Source organism: Leptosomus discolor, chromosome Z, assembly GCF_034619465.1.
Source record: "Leptosomus discolor isolate bLepDis1 chromosome Z, bLepDis1.hap2, whole genome shotgun sequence".
In the NCBI taxonomy this organism is placed as follows: Eukaryota; Metazoa; Chordata; class Aves; order Leptosomiformes; family Leptosomidae; genus Leptosomus; species Leptosomus discolor.
Genome location: NC_141419.1, coordinates 50,141,818 through 50,160,378, shown reverse-complemented (window position 1 = coordinate 50,160,378; position 18,561 = coordinate 50,141,818). Strand labels below are relative to the sequence as shown.

Here is an 18,561-nt window from a genome sequence, read left to right as displayed (position 1 = left end):
TTCATTTGCATTTCCTCAACACATGGAAATACAGTTCCTGTTTAAATATCATTCCTAGTCTTTTTGACTGTTGCTTTCAGGCTCTATAAGCCTATCCTACTGAAGAAACTGGTGTACTTCACCATCATCTTTTAGTTCTTTTTGCTGTGTTTTCCGTATCCTGTGTGAGTGAAACTATTTCTTTAGACTGCCACTTTTTCTTCTCTTTCAGTCCTCTTCTTGTTGCCCTTTTCTAATTCTTACATCAGCTGTAATGTAACTTTTCTTTTTTGCTTGTTCTGCCATTTTCCACTTCCTCTTGCTCAGCCTCTTTTCTGCGTGTTCAGACACACTCTCTCCCTTCAGTTTCTTGAAAAACATTCAGTGTTTCTCTTTCACAACTGTTAGTGCCTGGTTTTCTTCTTTCTATACATCTACCATGTAACGGCTTAATGTAGTGATGTCTAATGTCCCCTTTTATCTCTTCATGTATGTCTCCATGCTCTGGAATGATTCCTGTCTGAGTCTATTACCAGTTGCTGTTTGAACAGGTTTTTAACCCATGTGCACTGCCTGTTACTCTAGTTTCAGGTCTTTCTAAACTCTTTTCATGTGTGAGACTCATCTCCCAACCTCCTTTATCTCTTTCCCCTGCCTTTAAAGCGTGTGGTTTCTGGTGGCAGTTTGTGTGTTTGTTCCCCAGCTCTACCTAACCAAACAGGACATACATTCAGCTTAACTGATGCCCAGTGTGGTACAACAGTCTTTCTCCTAGTCTTGCCTCTTCATGTCATTTGAAGTTCTGCTCTGGTCTATCACAATACAAATCTTTGTTGTATATGGTTTAGATGATCTACTGGCTTTCTCTTGTCTCCATTCTTGTAAATTCTTTTTAGACTCCTTGAATTAATGGATAGAATACTTTTTTTTTCCTTTCAGGCCCATACCTCCTTTTCTGGATTGTTTTTATTTTAATTTCAGATCAAAATCACGGTAGGACTTCATGTTGCATATTGTATCCTCTTCCATTCGTTCAAAATGCTTTGACAAAGTGTCTCATAGTTATTCTTTTTGTTCACTACAAGGTTAAAGCAGCCTTGCCTGTGTATGTTGTATGTAAGTAGTTCACTCCAGAAACTTTGGTCTGAATTCTTTACGTGGTAACTAAGTAACTAAATGGATGACTTGGTTCTTCAGAGGTACTGGGGAGTCAAAGACTCTTTATAAGAAAATAAAGAACTGAATAAAGTCACCTTGGTGAGAGCTCTACAGCGTTTAGAACATCTGACAATCAGGTCAATATTGTTGAGGGTGTATAGGAGTTGAACAGCTGAACAGAATATTAGGATAAAGATGTCATGTTCAAACTCTGTATGATCCAAGATGAAAGAAAGGTGGAAATTTCTGCTTGAGCTTCCATTGTGAAAAATTACTATGACAGAAAAAACTCAGGATTTACTTTTCTGAGAACATACATTACCTTGTGATCTTCCAGATAGAAGGACTGGTAGCAAATTGGGAGCATCAAAAAAGTCAGTCTGCTTCTACGTTTTTGAGTATGCACACTGGGCTGTTATTCTCCTTCGCTGCACCAGAAGGCCACTTCATGTGTTTTTAGAGACTGTAATAATGAGGAAGTGTATCTGTGGCTCAAGCTAAGAAATGATTTTCTGTTTTACTTCATTTCTACAGGTTAGAAGCTGCCAAAGATGACTATCGCATACGCTGTGAAGAACTAGAAAAGGAAATTGCTGAATTGCGACAACAAACAGAAGAGCTTACTACACTGGCAGAGGAGGCTCAGTCTTTGAAGGATGAGATAGATGTACTCCGGTAAATTCTGATCCATTAACCGTTTTTTAACTATTAACTTTTGATCTATATTGTTCATGTACTTAGTCTTCATTAGCTTTTGTTTAAATAATTTTAATATTAAATATAAACACTATTTCAATGCCAAGGTTCTTTTGGATCCTCCAGCGAAGTACACAGACCACACAATTCTGCTTAAATTAGTTATTTATTATGTACCTAATCAATAACCGTGAGTAAACTTAGCAATCCTACACCATCTTAGGGTCATAACAAGTCACTCATTCGTATCTTGAGTATTCTTTACTCACCTTCATCATGACTTGGGCATCTGTTCTCATCAGGGAATGAGATCCTTTCCTTTCTGTGTTTGCATTATTTGGACTTTGGGTGGCGGTTTGATTCATCATATAATGATAATGTGAACATCACCTGTTACAGCTCTGTTTGCCACTGGATTTTAGCTCCCAAAGTTTTCATGGTTTGATGATGCGAGGGTTTTATAAGGCAGGGCAGCCGCTTGTACTGTGGAATGTAATCTTTCAGTAGTGGTGTCTTGCTGCCATGGGTTATTCAGAACAGTTATCCACTACCCACCTGTATCTCTCTTTCTGGCAAGGCAAGCAAGGCTTATTTTAATACTGCGTTTTCGAATTCACCAGCAGCTTCCTACCAAAGCTATCTGTCTTCACCTCCTCTGTCATTAATATAAGGAATATATTCAGGCTGCATAGTTCTGTAAACTACCTGTGTGGACAGCATGGGTTCAAAGAGTAATTCCTTGCCCCAAAGAGATGATCCGCATTTCATTGGGGATTAAGGAGATTTGTCTTGCCTCAGTGTCCCATAAATTGACCATCAGTTCAACAGGGGATTCTCCAGATTTCTTAGGAGATTGAGTCTGTACATTGGTTGCTTCTAAAATGAAACTGGGGTCAGTAATAGTAGCTGGGTTGTGGGTGGTTGGGAGTGAAGGCTATTGATATCCTGGCAGTGCACCAGGCAGATTTTAAAAACTGAAATGTTATGAATGGAGCCTGCTGTTTCATTTTTTGAGAAGGAATCAGGCTCCAAAGCTCTTGTGGTACTTCTTGTGTCACCAAGTATATGCCACCCAGGAGGTAGATCTTTATGAATTTATTCCTGGCTATCTGACCTGGTTTGGCTTTGACAGAATCATAGCCCAGCCATGCTAGGCAGGCTCAAGTCAGCCAGCGCAGCTGACCTGAGTTAGCTACAGGTGTAGCCCATACCATAATGTCGTACTCATTATAAAGGGAGAAGGCTTATTGGGGAGAGGGAGCTGCTGGGGTTCCTCCTGCTCTGCCTCTGGCTTTTGGTGAGGACTGCTCTGCAGTAGGTCCTGACAACAGCATATTCATTTGGCAAACTATTTTTCTGTTTGTATTGGTGGGAGTTTCATTAAATCTGTTGTACTTTTATCTATGGGTCTTCTCTCCTTTTTCCCAGTTCCCCCCTGGTTAGTGAGGGTTCATTGGGTGATAGAGCAACTGTTACAGTTTAGCCCTTGGTACAGGCTAAACGTAGACGCTATCATTAAACTAAATTGAATGGCAGAAAATTTTATTCTTTACCCTCATAAAATTCAGGACTGCAGATCAATTTAGAATTGAAAGGAAGTGGGTTGGAGTGAAGATGCTTTAACTATTATTTTAAGATTGGAAGCCAATAAAAAGGATGTATTAGGAAGAGTCATAGTGTCTGAAAGTACCTCCATCAGCAGCTCTTTGAGTTGGCAAATAGTTATGGGAAGGAAGCAGACAATTTAAAAGTGAAAACATTAGTAATGGGAGGATATGATTGCTTTCTTTTTCTCCCCACGATGTCTCAGAATATCTTCTGCATTAAGGCAAAATACTGAGGAAGTTCAGGACATCTCATTTTGTTAGTTTTCAGAGTACAAATTTGACACAAATCTGTCCTTCCAGGCATTCTTCTGATAAAGTAGCCAAGTTAGAAAGCCAGGTGGAGTCATACAAAAAGAAATTGGAAGACCTGGGTGATTTGCGACGGCAAGTAAAACTCTTGGAAGAGAAGAATACTGTGTACATGCAAAATACTGTGAGCCTGGAAGAAGAACTGAGGAAGGCCAATGCAGCACGCAGTCAGCTGGAAACATACAAGAGACAGGTGAGAACATCGTCAGTGTAGCAATTCTCTGTATTGTTCAACACTGTCTATTCATAATATGGCTAATACCTCGAAGTAAAAAAGAAATTATGAACAAATAGCTCCTTGCGTTTAGAAGACTTCTGTGTTTTGTAGGTCCTCCTTTCCTGCAATTCTTATCATTATTTCGAGTTTACATTAGTATGCCAGTAAGGGGTATTTCTTTCTTTTAAAAAATCAACAGATTTTTTTTTTCTCAAATTATTACTGATTTGTATTCGGTAGTGGTGCTGGGATTAGAGCCTTTTCTTTCAGAAAGAGTATCCACTTTTCAGTTACAAATTTCCTGTAGTGAGGAACGCACCACAGCTGAGATTTATTCCTGTGGTTAATAACGCCTTTTTTTTTAAGATTCTAGTTTGTCTGATATGTCTGAATTTGTCCAGTTATGAAGAGAGAAGGACCTGTATCATCCCTGTTGTTTATACGCACCCAGCAGAGTACAAAATGTGTCACCAGCACACCCTCTGGAGTGAAAGGCATCTGTTTATCCTCCTGCTGATTAAAGTGCCATGTGATCTTTTTTCTGTAAAGGTAGAAGATGTGCTTAATCTTCCCTCTGCTTCTACATTGCATTGACATGACATCATTCTGGGATTCTTGTTACAGGGCCAGACAGAGCATGATTTGTTATAGTAGCAGTGCTTGCTCTGTATTTCTGCCTGCTCATAAGCTCAAATAGTCATGGCACAGGGGTCCAGCTTACAGCAGAATAAAAATACAGAAACAACTGTTAATAATACTGTGAGCCCAGAAGCAGTGTGTGTCCCTAAGACTTGATAGCTTTTCCCCTACACTTGGCCGTCTTAGTTATTAAGACAACTAGCTTCAGCCTCTGTGGGCTAATTGTAAGTACAGTCCAAATGATTCCACCAGAAAAAAAGAACTTGGACAAGAAAAATGCTGAAATAACAGAAAATCAAAAGGAAAAGTAAATGTAAGAATAGTATCATGTTTACTGTCAACAAATATTTCACTCCATTGAACAGCTGAGCATGTGATACAGTTGTGTAACCTTGACATCTGCATCTGATTGTTCTTATTTCACCAACAAGGACTTTGGAGGGGGCAGTCCCATCATTTGTGCTGCAAAAGTACTTCTCCTTTTCTTCATCATTCTCTATGTTTTATGGGTAGGATTTAATGTCTGAGGAGCTGTTGATTTGTACAAAACTGTTCTGTTGGCTGAGACTGGAATAAACCCCATATATCTTGTGGCAGATGTGAGTTTTCTTCACCTAACCACGGTGCCTCAAAATGAACACACAGTGTGTTTGCCTTTAGTGTCTGTAAGGCTGGGCTCCTTTTGAGAACTGCCTGTGAGTCATGAGCTGTCACAAAATTGATTTCTGGGAATCCTAAACTGTGCTGTAAGAACTAAGTAAGGTGTAAGTATTCTGATGTTATGTCACTGCTGAGCATTAGTATGCCCCTTTAGTGGAATGTGTCTTGTCTGGTGTGTGAAAGATCCAACCCCACTTATGATGATGCCATCAGAGGAGTTATTTCTTTGGCTTAGAAGCTCTGCACTGTGCAGGTGAAAGTGCTTGGTTCAAACTCCTATAGTGATCTGCAAGAAAATCACATCTTCACCCCATCCAGCAGTTTCTGTGAGATGAGGTTAGTGGTAGTGTATTATGCTGGGAGATGTAGCAGCATTGTTGATGTAAGAGGTTTTGTTCACTTTTCTCAAAGCAAGCACAAGCGTTTTCTGAGAAACTTTTCATTGCAGCATGAATAATTGAAGTGTGAAGATTCCAGGTTTATTTTTTGTAATTTTGATTCAGCCCCTTTGTGCATGTGCCTTCTGATATACTTTTTATATATATTTAACAGTACATCTTACTTTTCTTTGCTGCAAGTTTCCTGCTTTACTCGTTCCACATGTCAGATAGTGCTCAGTAAATGTGATGAATGTGATGACAGTTCTTTTTTTTTTTTAATCATCTGCATTACCATGTAGCTGTGTATTTTTCTATACACTCCCAAGTCCTGATTCAGGACAATTTATTTCCTGCTGAGTTTTTCTACCTACCATTACCATAGCATGAGCAATTACAAACATTAATGCATTTGTTTCCGTTTGATGTGAAAACACATTTATTTTGCAAGTGGGGGCATAATCACAGGTGAAGGCCTCAGTTATTCTGATAGCCCCAGTGATGGATGTCACATCTGAGAAACAAAATATTTTCGTATCTAACATTCTGAGATATTTTTATTTTAATCTTATAATCTCAGAAATGGCAGGCCTGTGCCTTTTTTGCAGCCTTTAATTTAAGAACAACAGCAGCGAAATGCTTCTCTAAGACTTAGGACCATGCAGGCTTTTAGGCCTAGTAGTTATTTTCCTGTAGGTATACACATTGAAAATAAAAGGTAATTAGAACCACTAGGCAGTCTTAATGTAGATATGGCTACTGCTTTGCTTCACAAGTTAATCACTTTCTCTGTAATCTAAAAGCCATGAAAAAGCCTTCTTATTAAGTGCTTCAGAAGAAGTTGTGTGTCTTTAGCTGAGTCATCATTCAGCTTTTGTGTTTGCAGGTCAGTCTTTATTAAGCTTACTTGGTTCCATGCTCTCTGCGTTATAAGCTTTACTAATGTTCTGGGATGAATGAGCCTTTGCTACTAAAGGCCGAGAGCTTTGAAAAGGCAAGACTTCACTGATTTGCCCTCTGTTCACTGATGGTTTCTGTTCAGCTTTCGGATTTCTGCTCATTTAAAATTAAAAGCTCTTTACTGATCTGTAGCTGAAAGTACACATGTGACTTTGTTATCAATGTTTCCTTCTGAAGTAAAGAAAATTGTTTATGAGCCTGTGGCTGAGTCTTTATATTAGTGTATTAAAAATGTTTAGGAAAATCTCAGGTTAAGAAACGTTACCTGACTACATAAACTAGTGGTTGAATTCTGAGTGAGGCTTGTGAAATAGACTTAACAAAAGGTGTAGATAATTTGCTTTCTTCAGAGTTTTTTCATTTTCCTAGGCTTCTCAGAATGCAGGGGGATTTTTCTACTTTTCCTAAAATCTTTGATCCATAGAACTATATAGCTTTTTTTCTGTAAACCATGCTTGGGCTTAAATTCTTGGTTTTAGATGCGCTGAAAATATGTCACAGTTTTTGCTTCTTTTGCTTGTGCTAAGACCTAATATTTGAATGCTATTGGTTTTGCTGAAGCACAGGATAACTTATGAAAGCAGGTTTTAGTATGTCCTGTAGGTAACTATTTCACTTGTTTACAACATGACTCGTGGTGCATGGTAATTGGCTACTTTGTCTTGTGTATTTTGTATTAATATTAATAAATTTGCAGACAAATTATTGATTCTTGTTCTCACAGGCAGTTGAACTACAAAACAGGTTATCTGAAGAATCCAAGAAAGCTGATAAATTAGATTATGAATGCAAACGACTGAAAGAAAAAGTAGACAGCCTCCAAAAAGAAAAAGATGTAAGTGCCAAGGTGTTATTTTTATGGTAGTAGTGGTAGCAGCTTTGTGTCCTTTATAACACAGAGATATGGTAATTATAGTTAGCCGTTTACAGCAAGCTTTTTAAATTAGGAAGTCTTTTTTCACTTAAAATTTTCAGATGTTTGTTTGCAAGATCCTTTTTAAATGTCCGAATTGTACAGCATGGAATGAAGTGACTGTACAAAAACATATGCAACCCACTTCTAAGAGGAAAAGCCTTCATATTTGGGATCTGAAGTTGTTTCTTGACTGTTCACCATGAGAAGATTAATAAACACTCAGGGTAACTGTAATGTATTTTGACAAACTATTTAAAGTAGGGCTTCCGCAGTATTATCCTAGAACTAAACTCCTGCTACACTTATTCTAAAGCATTATTTGAGGTACCATCAGCATGCTTCTCTTTGTGGACTCATGACTACTGCAGCAAGAGGCTTAGCAGTCGTATAGAGACACATGTTCTTTGTGGCGATCTCGCCTTTTATGACAGTTCCTTGTTGATCTGTCTTGTATTGCCAACATGGGATACACAGGATGGATATCCGTCTATTCACTTCCTCTCCATCATTTGCTGCTAGTGATTCTGCAATTAATTGCTCTGTCGTCTCTTGCCAAGGCTGATCCTTCAGACTTCTTGTGCGCACTATTGTTTCTCACCAGTTTATTTTGGCTTGTTTCTTAGGAGTATATGCAGGTGCCTCAAACTACCTGAAACCAAGGCCAGCAGTTTGAGTTAGCAATTTCATAAGCTTGTTTTAAGTCCATTTATCCATCAGTTAGAATCTCTGTAGGCTTTTCCTTCAGTAGTTGTATTTCCTGTCCCATTCTTTCCAAAATTTCCAGCCCCTGCCCTTGAATAGCATTTAAACTGAAAATTTGCAGTTCTTTTCTGTTATTAGGTCTTTTATTTCCATATTTTATTAAATTTTCAAACTGTTGTGGACACTTGTCCTTGATATCACTTCCATCTGCCCTTCAGTTCAGATTGGAATGCCCACAATAACTGTATTTGTACTGTGCTTTGGCTTTCGCTCTTTATTTAAAATTTGTTTTTCCGGTTTTATGTTTGGTAATGGTAGGGTTGTGTCTGTGGCTTACACATTGCTTGGTGGACCATTTCATCTTGCACAAAGGATCTGAATTGCAGGACATTGTCATGTAGTTTTCTGTTTTACTCCCTGACAAATAGCATTTTTTGGGGGTCGATGTTGGTTTTCAGTACATTCTTTTGAATGGGTATGCGCCTGTGAGAAGTACATTACAGCTGAAGTCTCTCTACGTTTGAATTAGTGATTCACTACCTGTGTTACCTACTTTTTCTGTTCGCTGTTGTCACACATGTATCAGTAAGGTTGCCCACCTCAGGTCACAACCTACATAGTGATATCTTGTCAGATATATTTTGGAAACAGTTACTGAAATTGGTTTTATCCTTGTCTTTTATGTTCTGGCAAAGTGTGGTAGCATGTTTGGTGTCTTCAGCTATGTAGCTTGGAATTTTACCCCTGTGGTGTGTTGTACAGTAAGTACTAAGATAATTTCATGACTTTGTCTGCAGTGTACAAATGAAGCCCTAGAGCTTTTTCTATTAATTAAAATATTCTGGCATTTGATCAGCTTGTTGTTTTCTGACTGATGGTAGCAGACTGCAGACTCCTTGCTTTCAGCAGCTGAGTTTGAGCACTCCTCTGTGTGGCTCGTCTTCTGTAGTGCTTATGGTAAAAACAAGGTAGTTTTTACTTTGCCTGTGGGGTTTGTGAAATGACTTTTAGTGCTAACAGAATGTACACTTTATTTGGATTGTTCTGAGAGTTGCACCAGAGTTCGACTTGCAAGATTCAGAAATAAAGCAGAAGCCTCTGTCATACCTCACCAAAATGTTCTTTGCTAAAGTAATTCCAAGTCCTGGATCCGTTTGGTCTGAAATATAAAATATATCTGAATGAAACTGTTAATAGGATGAAATGCAGAGCCAAGGTCTGTCCTGGACCTTTTAGTAATAATAGACATGTCTTATTTTTGAGCAAACTGCAACTTGGATCTTTACATAGTTGCCATTTTCTCTTTTCATTTTTGAATCTTGGCAACCTTCTGGACAAAAACTTGATGCTACCTGCAGATTCTCGTTTTTTGCCTAAAGGGGACTTGTGCCAAATTAGGAGAGCATTTTCCTGACGCTACTGAAGAGCATATCTGTCTAGATCCCAAAGTGGCCCAGTCCTGTTCTTCAGTTCTCTTTGGACTGAGCCTCAAGCAACTAGTTTTTTTCCATAGGTAAGATGCTGGTGAATGTCAAGGCCAGTAGACAAACAGGAGGAAGTAGATATGCTCATACTTTCACTGTTGAAAGACAAACAAAATGAATTTAATGGACTTGACTGCATAATGTTGACTGTGTACTCACCTGCTTTTTGTTTCACTGCTGGCTAAACCTTGGTTTCTTGTTGAGGGAAAAATCTATGGTCTCTTAATTCACTTCCCTTTCACTTGGAATCGACCCTGATCAGGGAAGAAGGAGGATGGCTGAGTGGCCCCGGTGGATGCTGTTTACTATGTCGTACCAGAACTTGGTGTCACTAGTAGCTTGATTTCGGAAGCTTATACCCTGATATTTTTACCCCCATAGGTGTAATACAGAGCAGCCTCTCTTCTCAGAAAAACTGCTGTTCATGTGGAATATAGAATATTTATGTTTATTCTGTTACGAAATATACTGAGATACCTTAATTTGAAAGTCATCTGTAGAGCTGCATTTTTTTTTTTAAAGTTGTTGAAGGCTGTGTATTTTGGTGGCTTCTGTACTGTTAAAGATGGCTTTGTAGTGCCAGGACTGATATTCATTCTCTTTCCAATTATTCAGAGATTAAGGACAGAAAGGGATTCTTTGAAAGAAACTATCGAAGAGCTTAGATGTGTACAAGCTCAGGAGGGTCAACTCACCACTACAGGTAAAGGATAAATAAGGAGATTAAATGCATCTTTTCTACAGTTTACAGGACTTCTCCGGAGAGTATTAAAAGCACTTTTGTTTAGGACAGAATAAATTTAAACTGCTCCAAGATCAGCAGTGAAAAGCTGCTTCAGATATTCATAACTTTGTAAGCATTTGAAAACTTCAAATGTTATTTCAGTCAATCAGAAATTTTACTGTCCTCGCCAGTGTGATATTTTTGTAATGTATTTCTGATTTCTGTGTAGTTACATAATTTTCTTGAGAGATACTAAGTTTTCTCGTGTGTGTATGTTTCCTGTATTGCAGTTTATTTCTATGTATAATGATGCACAGGTTTGCAGTTCTTCAATAAGCTAATGAGCAGAAAATAACACCACAAAATTACTTCATCAGAATGGATGCAGACAGAAATAATGATTATTCTCCAAATGAAATTGTGCTTGTCTGTCTGTCTTCTTGTAGCCTGTCTTGTGTAATTTTCCATTGTCTAGCATTACTCTAAACCCGTAAACTTCTAGAACAAGTATTTACTTCAGAGCTTTTAAAGAAAGCTACTGGTCTGTTTGCTAACTTTTTTACTTTTCCTAACCCAGGATTGATGCCTCTGGGAAGACAAGAGCCTTCAGACAGTTTAGCAGCAGAAATCGTTACTCCTGAAATAAAGTAAGCTAATGTGTGCTCTGCTTTACTAACTTTTACAAGGTTACCCATAGATAATTAGTTATTTTTCAGTGTTAGAAAATTTCTTCAGTTGATGTTTGGTTTTTTATTTCCTTTTGGCTATCCGCACAACAGGAGCTGTTATGCTTAAGATAGAATTCAGTAGCCCTCTCTTGAGTTTGTATTGTACTCCAAAAAAATAAGGGAAACAAAAAAAAAAAACCTTTATCCTCATATTGTTTTTCTTCTATTTTGTAACATGGCAGCTTTTACAATCTATTAAAAAAACAGCAGAGCTGAAAATCATTGTATCTTAAGGTGTTGCAGGCAGTGTTTAGCCTTGCCAGTATGCTAGAAGTTTTTAAGACAGTCACATCTCAGAAATCTGTTAGCTCTTAAGGCAGTCTTTTATCTCTACTAGTACTGATACGGTATTTTAACACTTGGAAAGCTCCATATGAGTCGAAACATACTGCTCAGTAGTAAAATAATACCTTTCTAGAAAGCTGATAATAGAAAAGATTTTTCTTCGAGCTGTGCTGCTACACCTTACTACAAGAGCAATTCTTGTTAGTTTTGTTCAGAAATAAGAAAAGAGAAGAATAACATTTTGAGGCAGTGTTAGTGAAGTATGGAGTTACTGCATGAACCTTCCCACTTGGTTGCGTGGGAGAGGACAGGACCCTAAATACCATAAATATCCAAGCATAGCCTGTGGTTTCACTGGCACTTCATGTTTGGCTCCTGAAGATGTATTCTGGATTTTATGCAGGCATACATCTATGCAGACTGTTTGCAGCTGCTGAACTTGGCCTCCATGCCTACTTGGTAGAGGTGGACAGTAACAGTGGCTGCTGTAGGACTGGAGCTTCCTGATCTGGAGTTCTGGGCTTCTGCTGATGAAGGGGGAACACTGCACAAGGCAGCCCACCCGTAGGAGTAGCTACTACTGCTCCCTTGTTCCCTCCATGGTGACAGAGCATGAGTCTATGCTCAAGCACCTTTCTCAATCTCATAGAGAAGACCTGCAGACAGTGGGAGGGTTCACAGAATGTCAGGGGTTGGAAAGGGCCTTGAAAGATCATCTAGTCCCACCCCCCTGCCAAAGCGGGACCACCTAGAGTAGGTCACACAGGAATGCATCCAGGTGAGTTTTGAATGTCTCCAGAGAAGGAGACTCCACAACCTCTCTGGGCAGCCTGTTCCAGTGCTCACAGTGAAAAAGTTTTTCCTTATGTTAATGTGGAACCTCCTGTGCTCCGGCTTGCACCTGTTGCCCCTTGTCCTGTCATTGGACATCACCAAGAAGAGCCCGGATCCATCCTCCTGACGCTTGCCCTTTACGTATTTATAAACATTAATGAGGTCACCCCTCAGTCTCCTCCAAGCTAAAGAGACCCAGCTACCTCAGCCTTTCATCATAAGGGAGAAGTTCCATGCCCTTAATCATCTTTGTGGCTCTGCGCTGGACTCTTTGAAGCAGTTCCCTGTCCTTCTTGAACTGAAGGGCCCAGAACTGGGCACAATATTCCAGGTGCGGTCTCACCAGGGCAGAGTAGAGGGGGAGGAGAACCTCTCGCGACCTACTGACCACACCCCTTCTAATCCACCCCAGGATGCCATTGGCCTTCTTGGCCACGAGGGCACATTGCTGGCTCATGGTCATCCTGCCGTCCACCAGGACCCCCAGGTCCCTTTCCCCTACGCTCCTCTCAAACAGCTCAGTCCTCAACTTATACTGGTACATGGGGTTTTTCTTTCCCAGATGCACGCCTCTACACTTGCCCTTGTTGTATTCCATTAAACTTCTCCCTGCCCAGCTCTCCAGCCTGTCCAGGTCTCTCTGAATGGCAGCACAGCCTTCTGGTGTGTCAGCCACTCCTCCCACTTTTGTGTCATCAGCAAACTTGCTGACAGTGCGCTCTGTTCCCTCGTCCAGGTCATTGACGGATATATTGAATAGTACTGGTCCCAGTACCGACCCCTGAGAGACTCCACTAGATACAGGCCTCCAACTAGACTCTGTCCCATTGACAACAACTCTCTGACTTCTTCCCTTCAACCAGTTCACAATCCACCTCACTACCCAATCATCCAGACCACACTTCCTCAGTTTAGCTGCAAGGATGCTATGGGAGACTGCATCAAATGCTTTACTGAAATCAAGATAAACCACATCCACTGCACTACCATCATCTATCCACCTGGTTATGCCTTCATAAAAGGCTATCAGGTTGGTCAAACATGACTTCCCCTTGGTGAAGCCGTGCTGACTGCTGCTAATGACCCTCTTATCCTTGATATGCCTAGAGACAGCGCTGAGGATAAGTTGTCCCATCACCTTTCCAGGGATGGAGGTGAGGCTGACCAGTCTGTAGTTACTCGGGTCCTCCTTCTTGCCCTTTTTGAAGACTGGAGTGACATTTGCATTCCTCCAGTCCTCAGGCACCTCTCCTGTTCCCCATGACTTACCAAAGATGATGGAGAGTGGTCTAGCAATGACTCCCACCAGCTCCCTCAGCACCCGCAGGTGCATCCCATCAGGGCCCATGGATTTATGTATGTCCAGCTTGCTTAATTGATCCCTAACCCAGTAGTCATCAACCAAGTCAAACTCCTCCTTTATCCTGACTTCCTCTGGGGCCTCAGGTGTCTGGAGTTCCTGAGGACAGCTTTTAGCTGTATGGATAGAGGCAAAGAAGCATTTGGTAGCTCCACCTTCTCTGTATCCTCTGTCACCAGGGCACCTGCCTCATACAACAGTGGGCCTACATTGCCTCTAAAGTTAGTTTTGTCTGCAGTGTATTTAAGAAGCCCTTTCTGTTGTCCTTGACCTCCCTTGCAAGGCTTAACTCCAAGGAGGTCTTTGCTTTCCTCGTTGTCTCCCTACATCCTCTGACAACAGTTCTTATATTCCTCCCAAGTGGCCATCCCCTCCTTCCATGATCTATAGACTCTGTTCTTCCACTTGAGCTTGCCCATTAGTTCCCTGTTTAACAATGCAGATCTCCTGGCTCCCTTTCTTGATTTCCTACCCACTGGGATGCTCCAATCTTGAGCTTGGAAAAAGTGGTCCTTGAATATAAACCAGCTATCTTGGGCCCCTTTATCTTCTAGAACCATGTCCCATAGGCTTTCCCCTAGCAATTGCTTGAAAAGGCCAAAGTTTGCCCTGCTGAAGTCCAAGGTTGTGATCCTGCTTGGTATTCTGTTCCTGCTGCACAAGATCCTGAACTCCACTATCTCATGATCACTGCAGCCAAGGTTGCCCTCAACTTTCACTGCTTCAACCAGACCCTGCTTGTTAGTCAGTATAAGATCTAACAGTGCTCCTCTTCTAGTTGGCTCATCCACCACTTGCATCAATAAATTATCATTGTTGCACTGGTGGAACCTCCTGGACTGTGAATGGCTAGCTGTGTAGGCCTTCCAGCAAATATCTGAGTAGCTAAAATCCCCCATGAGTAGCAGAGCCTGTTACTGTGAGGCTGCTGTCACCTGCCTGTAGAAGGCCTCATCAACTTCCTCATCTTGATCAGGTGGCCTGTAATAGACACCCACAACAGTATCTCTCCCATGCTAGCCTGCCCCTTAATTCTCACCCACAAACCCTCAACCCACTCCTCATTCACCCCTGGGCAGAACTCCGTACATTCTAGTTGCTGTCTTACATAAAGAGCAACTCTACCTCCTAGTCTTGTTGGCCTGTCTTTCCTGAAAGTGACATAGCCATCCATGACCACACTCCAGTCATGTGACCTGTCCCACCATGTCTCTGTAATTGCCACCAGATCGTAATCCCTTGACCACACACAGATTTCTAACTCCTCCTGTTTATTCCCCATGCTGTGTGCATTGGTATAGAGGCGTTTCAGAGAGTGAGCTGAGAACACTGACTTCACCCTAGGGGGATGGGAGGCCTTCTGGTCCTCATTAATACTAGAACACTGCCTTGCTGGTGCAAAGCCAGCTACAACCCCATCCCCCTTTGAATCTAGTATAAAGCTCTATCTATGAGCAGTGCTAACTGTTGCCCTGGAACTCTTTTCCCTCTACAAGATAAGCCCTTCCCATGTGTTAGCATCAGGTCTGGTGTCTCGTAAAACCAGCTGTTATCAAAGGACCCAAACCCCTGCGTGTAGCACCAGTCTTGGAGCCAGGTTTTTAGGGCCTGGATCCTTCTATTGCTTCCCATATCATCACCCGCAACTGGAAGGAGGGAAGACAAAATAACTTGCGCACTGGACTCTTTCAATAATTGTCCCAAGGCCCTGAAGTCTCTCTTCATTCCCCTCAGACTATGGGATGCAGCTTCCTCCTCTCCTGCCTGGAAGACCAGTAGCAGGTAGTAGTCTGATGACCGCACTAGAATGGGGAATTTCTTAGTGACATCCCTAATTCGGGCTTCAGGAAGACTACAGACTTACCTATGATGAGGGTCAACCCAACATATTGGGCCCTCTGTTCCCTTTAGGAGTGAGTCTCCAACAACTATAGCTCTTCTTCCTTGTGAAGGAGGTTGCTATACGGCTGGAAGGCCTATCTGACTGTGGTAAGACCTCCGGTATATCATCCACATCCTCATTAGACTGGCCATCCTCCAGCAGGGCCTCATATCTGTTTCTCAGAGGCACCTAGGGAGGTGAGGCAGGCAAGGAGGGCGCTTGCCTTCTGTCACGGCCATGAACTTGCCTCCACTCACCTCTCTCATTTAGGCTTCTGTCTTCCACCTGACACAGGCAGGATATAGGGGCCCCTTTATCCTGGGTGCTATCTGCTGGGTGCTCCCATTTCCATTGCAGGGAGGGCAGAGCCTGGTTCCACCAGTCTATCTCCATTTCAGCCTCCCTAATGCTCCTAAGCCTTTTTATTTCACCTTGTAGCCTTTCAGCCTCATCTTGCAGCTGTGCCACTCGGGTGAGCAGTTCATCTACCTACTCACACCTCGCACAGCCGTACTCGTGGCTGCCCACTGCTGCCAGTGAGAGGCTGTGGCATTCCCTGCAGCCTGTGAGCTGGACACCTGGGACCTCTGTCTGGGTCGCCACATTTCTTCGAACAGGTTTTGTTTGGCGTGCTACCATAGCTGCCCGCACCACCGACTGCTCCGACTGCCGTGGCACTGGTAACGTCAGCACCCTTCCTGCACGCCCTGCCTGCGCGAACTGCCGCGCAAACTGCTGCACCACACTCTGGCTGACGTGCCACTCTGTCTGCCCGCTCTGTTCACAGCACTTCTGGTCAGTAGGGCTCCCTAAGCCGCTTTTTATAGTTTATATAGGGTTTTGTGAGGCAGGTTCAGTCTATGGCCTGTCAGTTGCATCTGAGGAAATCAACAAATGAAGTGACATGGGGAGTTAGCAGGGCTCATTGGAAGAGCCTTTAAACAAGATTTGAAGGGGGAAAGGAATAAAACCAGGCTGGCTAGAGATAAGCCTGGGGGTGGCATGCCAGTGTTTGAGAGACAGTGTGCCAGTGATGTCCTTCAGTCTGCTCCATGATGAGCACATTTGAAATGTCCCTGTACTAATTCATGGAGCACATTACCCATCTCATTGGTGGTAGGGGATGGAGATGCATGCAGCAGCAAAGAGGTAAGGGTTGTTGATGCGTTAGAAACCACAGAAGTACCTGAGTTTAGTGACATAGGAATTAGGACTTCTCCCCCAAAAAAGGTGGCAGGATTAATAGGCCAGCTAAAGTACTTCTACAGCAATGCGTGTAACATGGACAACAAACAGGGGGAGTTGGAAGCCATTGTGCAGCTGGAAAACTATGATGCAATTGCAATCACAGAAACATGGTGCGTTGACTGGCACAACTGGAGTGCTGCGATGGATGGCTATAAACTCTTCAGAAGGGACAGGCAAGGAAGGAGAGGTGGTGGGGTAGCCATGTATGTTAAGGAGTATTTTGGATGTCTAGAGCTTGATGATGATGACGAAAGGGTTGAGTGTTTATGGGTAAGAGTCAGGAAGGGCCAACAAGGCAGGTATTGTGGTGGGAGTCTGTTATAGACCACCCAACCAGGATGAAGAGGCAGATGAAATAGTCTATAAACAGCTGGGAGAAATCTCATGATCACTAGCCCTTGTTCTCATGGAGGACTTCAACTTACCAGACATCTGCTGGAAATACACTACAGTGGAGAGGAAACAATCCAGGAGGTTCCTGGAGTGAGTGGAAGATAACTTCCTGGCACAGCTGGTGATGGAGCCAACTAGGGAAGGCACCCTGCTGGACCTGTTGTTTGTGAACAGAGAAGGATTTGTGGATGATGAGATGGTTGGAGGCTGTCTTGTGCACAGCGATCATTAAATTATAGAGGTTTTGATTCTTGGAGAAGTAAGGAGTGAGGTTAGCAAAACTGCTACCTAGGACTTTCGGAGGGACTTTTGGAGACTTTGGGCTGTTTGGGGCCTGGTTGACTTGGGAGTTGCTTGGGAGACAGTCCTGAAGGGCAGAGGGGTCCAGGAAGGCTGGACATTCTTCAAGAAGTAACTCTTAAAGGTGCATGAGCAGCTGTTCCCATGTGCAGAAAGTCAAGCTGAACAGAGAGCTTTGGCTGGAAATCAGGGGAAAAAAAAGAGAGTTCATGACCTTTGGAAGAAAGGGTAGGGCACTCAGGAGGACTACAAGGATGTTGTGAGGTTATTCAAGGAGAAAATTAGAAAGGCCAAAACAATACAAAATGTTTTTATAAATACATTAGCAACAAAAGGAGGTTAAGGAGAATCTTCATCCTTTATTGGATGTGGTGTGAAACAGTGACAAAGGCTGAGAAAAAGGCTGAGGTACTTAATGCCTTCTTTGCCTCAGTCTTTAATAGTAAGACCAGTTGTTCTCTGGGTACCCAGCTCACTGAGCTGGAAGACAGAGATGGGGAGCAGAATGAAGCCCCCATAATCCAAGGGGAAATTATTAGCAACCTGCTGCACCACTTAGACACACAAGTCTGATGGGATCCACTCAGGGGTATTGAGGGAGCTGGAGGAAGTGCTCACCAAGCCACTTTCCATCATTTATCAGCAGTCCTGGCTAACCAGAGAAGTCCCGGTTGTCTGGAAGTTAGCAAATTGTCCTGATTTGGCTTGGACAGAATCATAGCCTAGCCATGCAAGGTGGGCTGTTAGCAGTTTCAAGTCAGCCAGGGCAGCTGACCTGAGTTAGCTACAGGTGTAGCCCATACGATAATGTCACGGTCATTATGAAGGGGGAAGGTTTACTAAGGAGAAAGCTCCTCTGGGGTTCCTGCTGATGTTCCTCTTGCTGCTCCTCTGTCTTCTCCTGAGGACTGCTCTCCTGTTGATTGTGACGACTGGGTATTGATTTGGCTAAGTATTAACTCTGTATATCTCTGTTGGTATTGGTGGTGTTTTAAATCTGTTGCACTTCTACCCAAAGGTCTGTTCTCCTTTTTCCCAATTCCCCTCCCTGGCTGATGAGGGGTCATCGAGTGATAGAGCAACTGTTATAGTTTAGCCCTGGT

General features: G+C 42.3%; 1 protein-coding gene across 1 annotated transcript in view; it reads left to right on the top strand.

Annotated features, from left to right (window-relative positions):
* HOOK3 (hook microtubule tethering protein 3) overlaps positions 1-18,561 on the top strand; it is a 97,636-nt gene that overhangs the window by 60,830 nt on the left and 18,245 nt on the right. Inside the window, exons 10-14 of the mRNA XM_086479327.1 lie at positions 1,672-1,812; positions 3,741-3,942; positions 7,327-7,437; positions 10,320-10,407; positions 11,006-11,075. Of these exons, the coding sequence (XP_086335453.1) occupies positions 1,672-1,812; positions 3,741-3,942; positions 7,327-7,437; positions 10,320-10,407; positions 11,006-11,075 (612 nt within the window). The remainder of the gene's footprint in view (positions 1-1,671; positions 1,813-3,740; positions 3,943-7,326; positions 7,438-10,319; positions 10,408-11,005; positions 11,076-18,561) is intronic.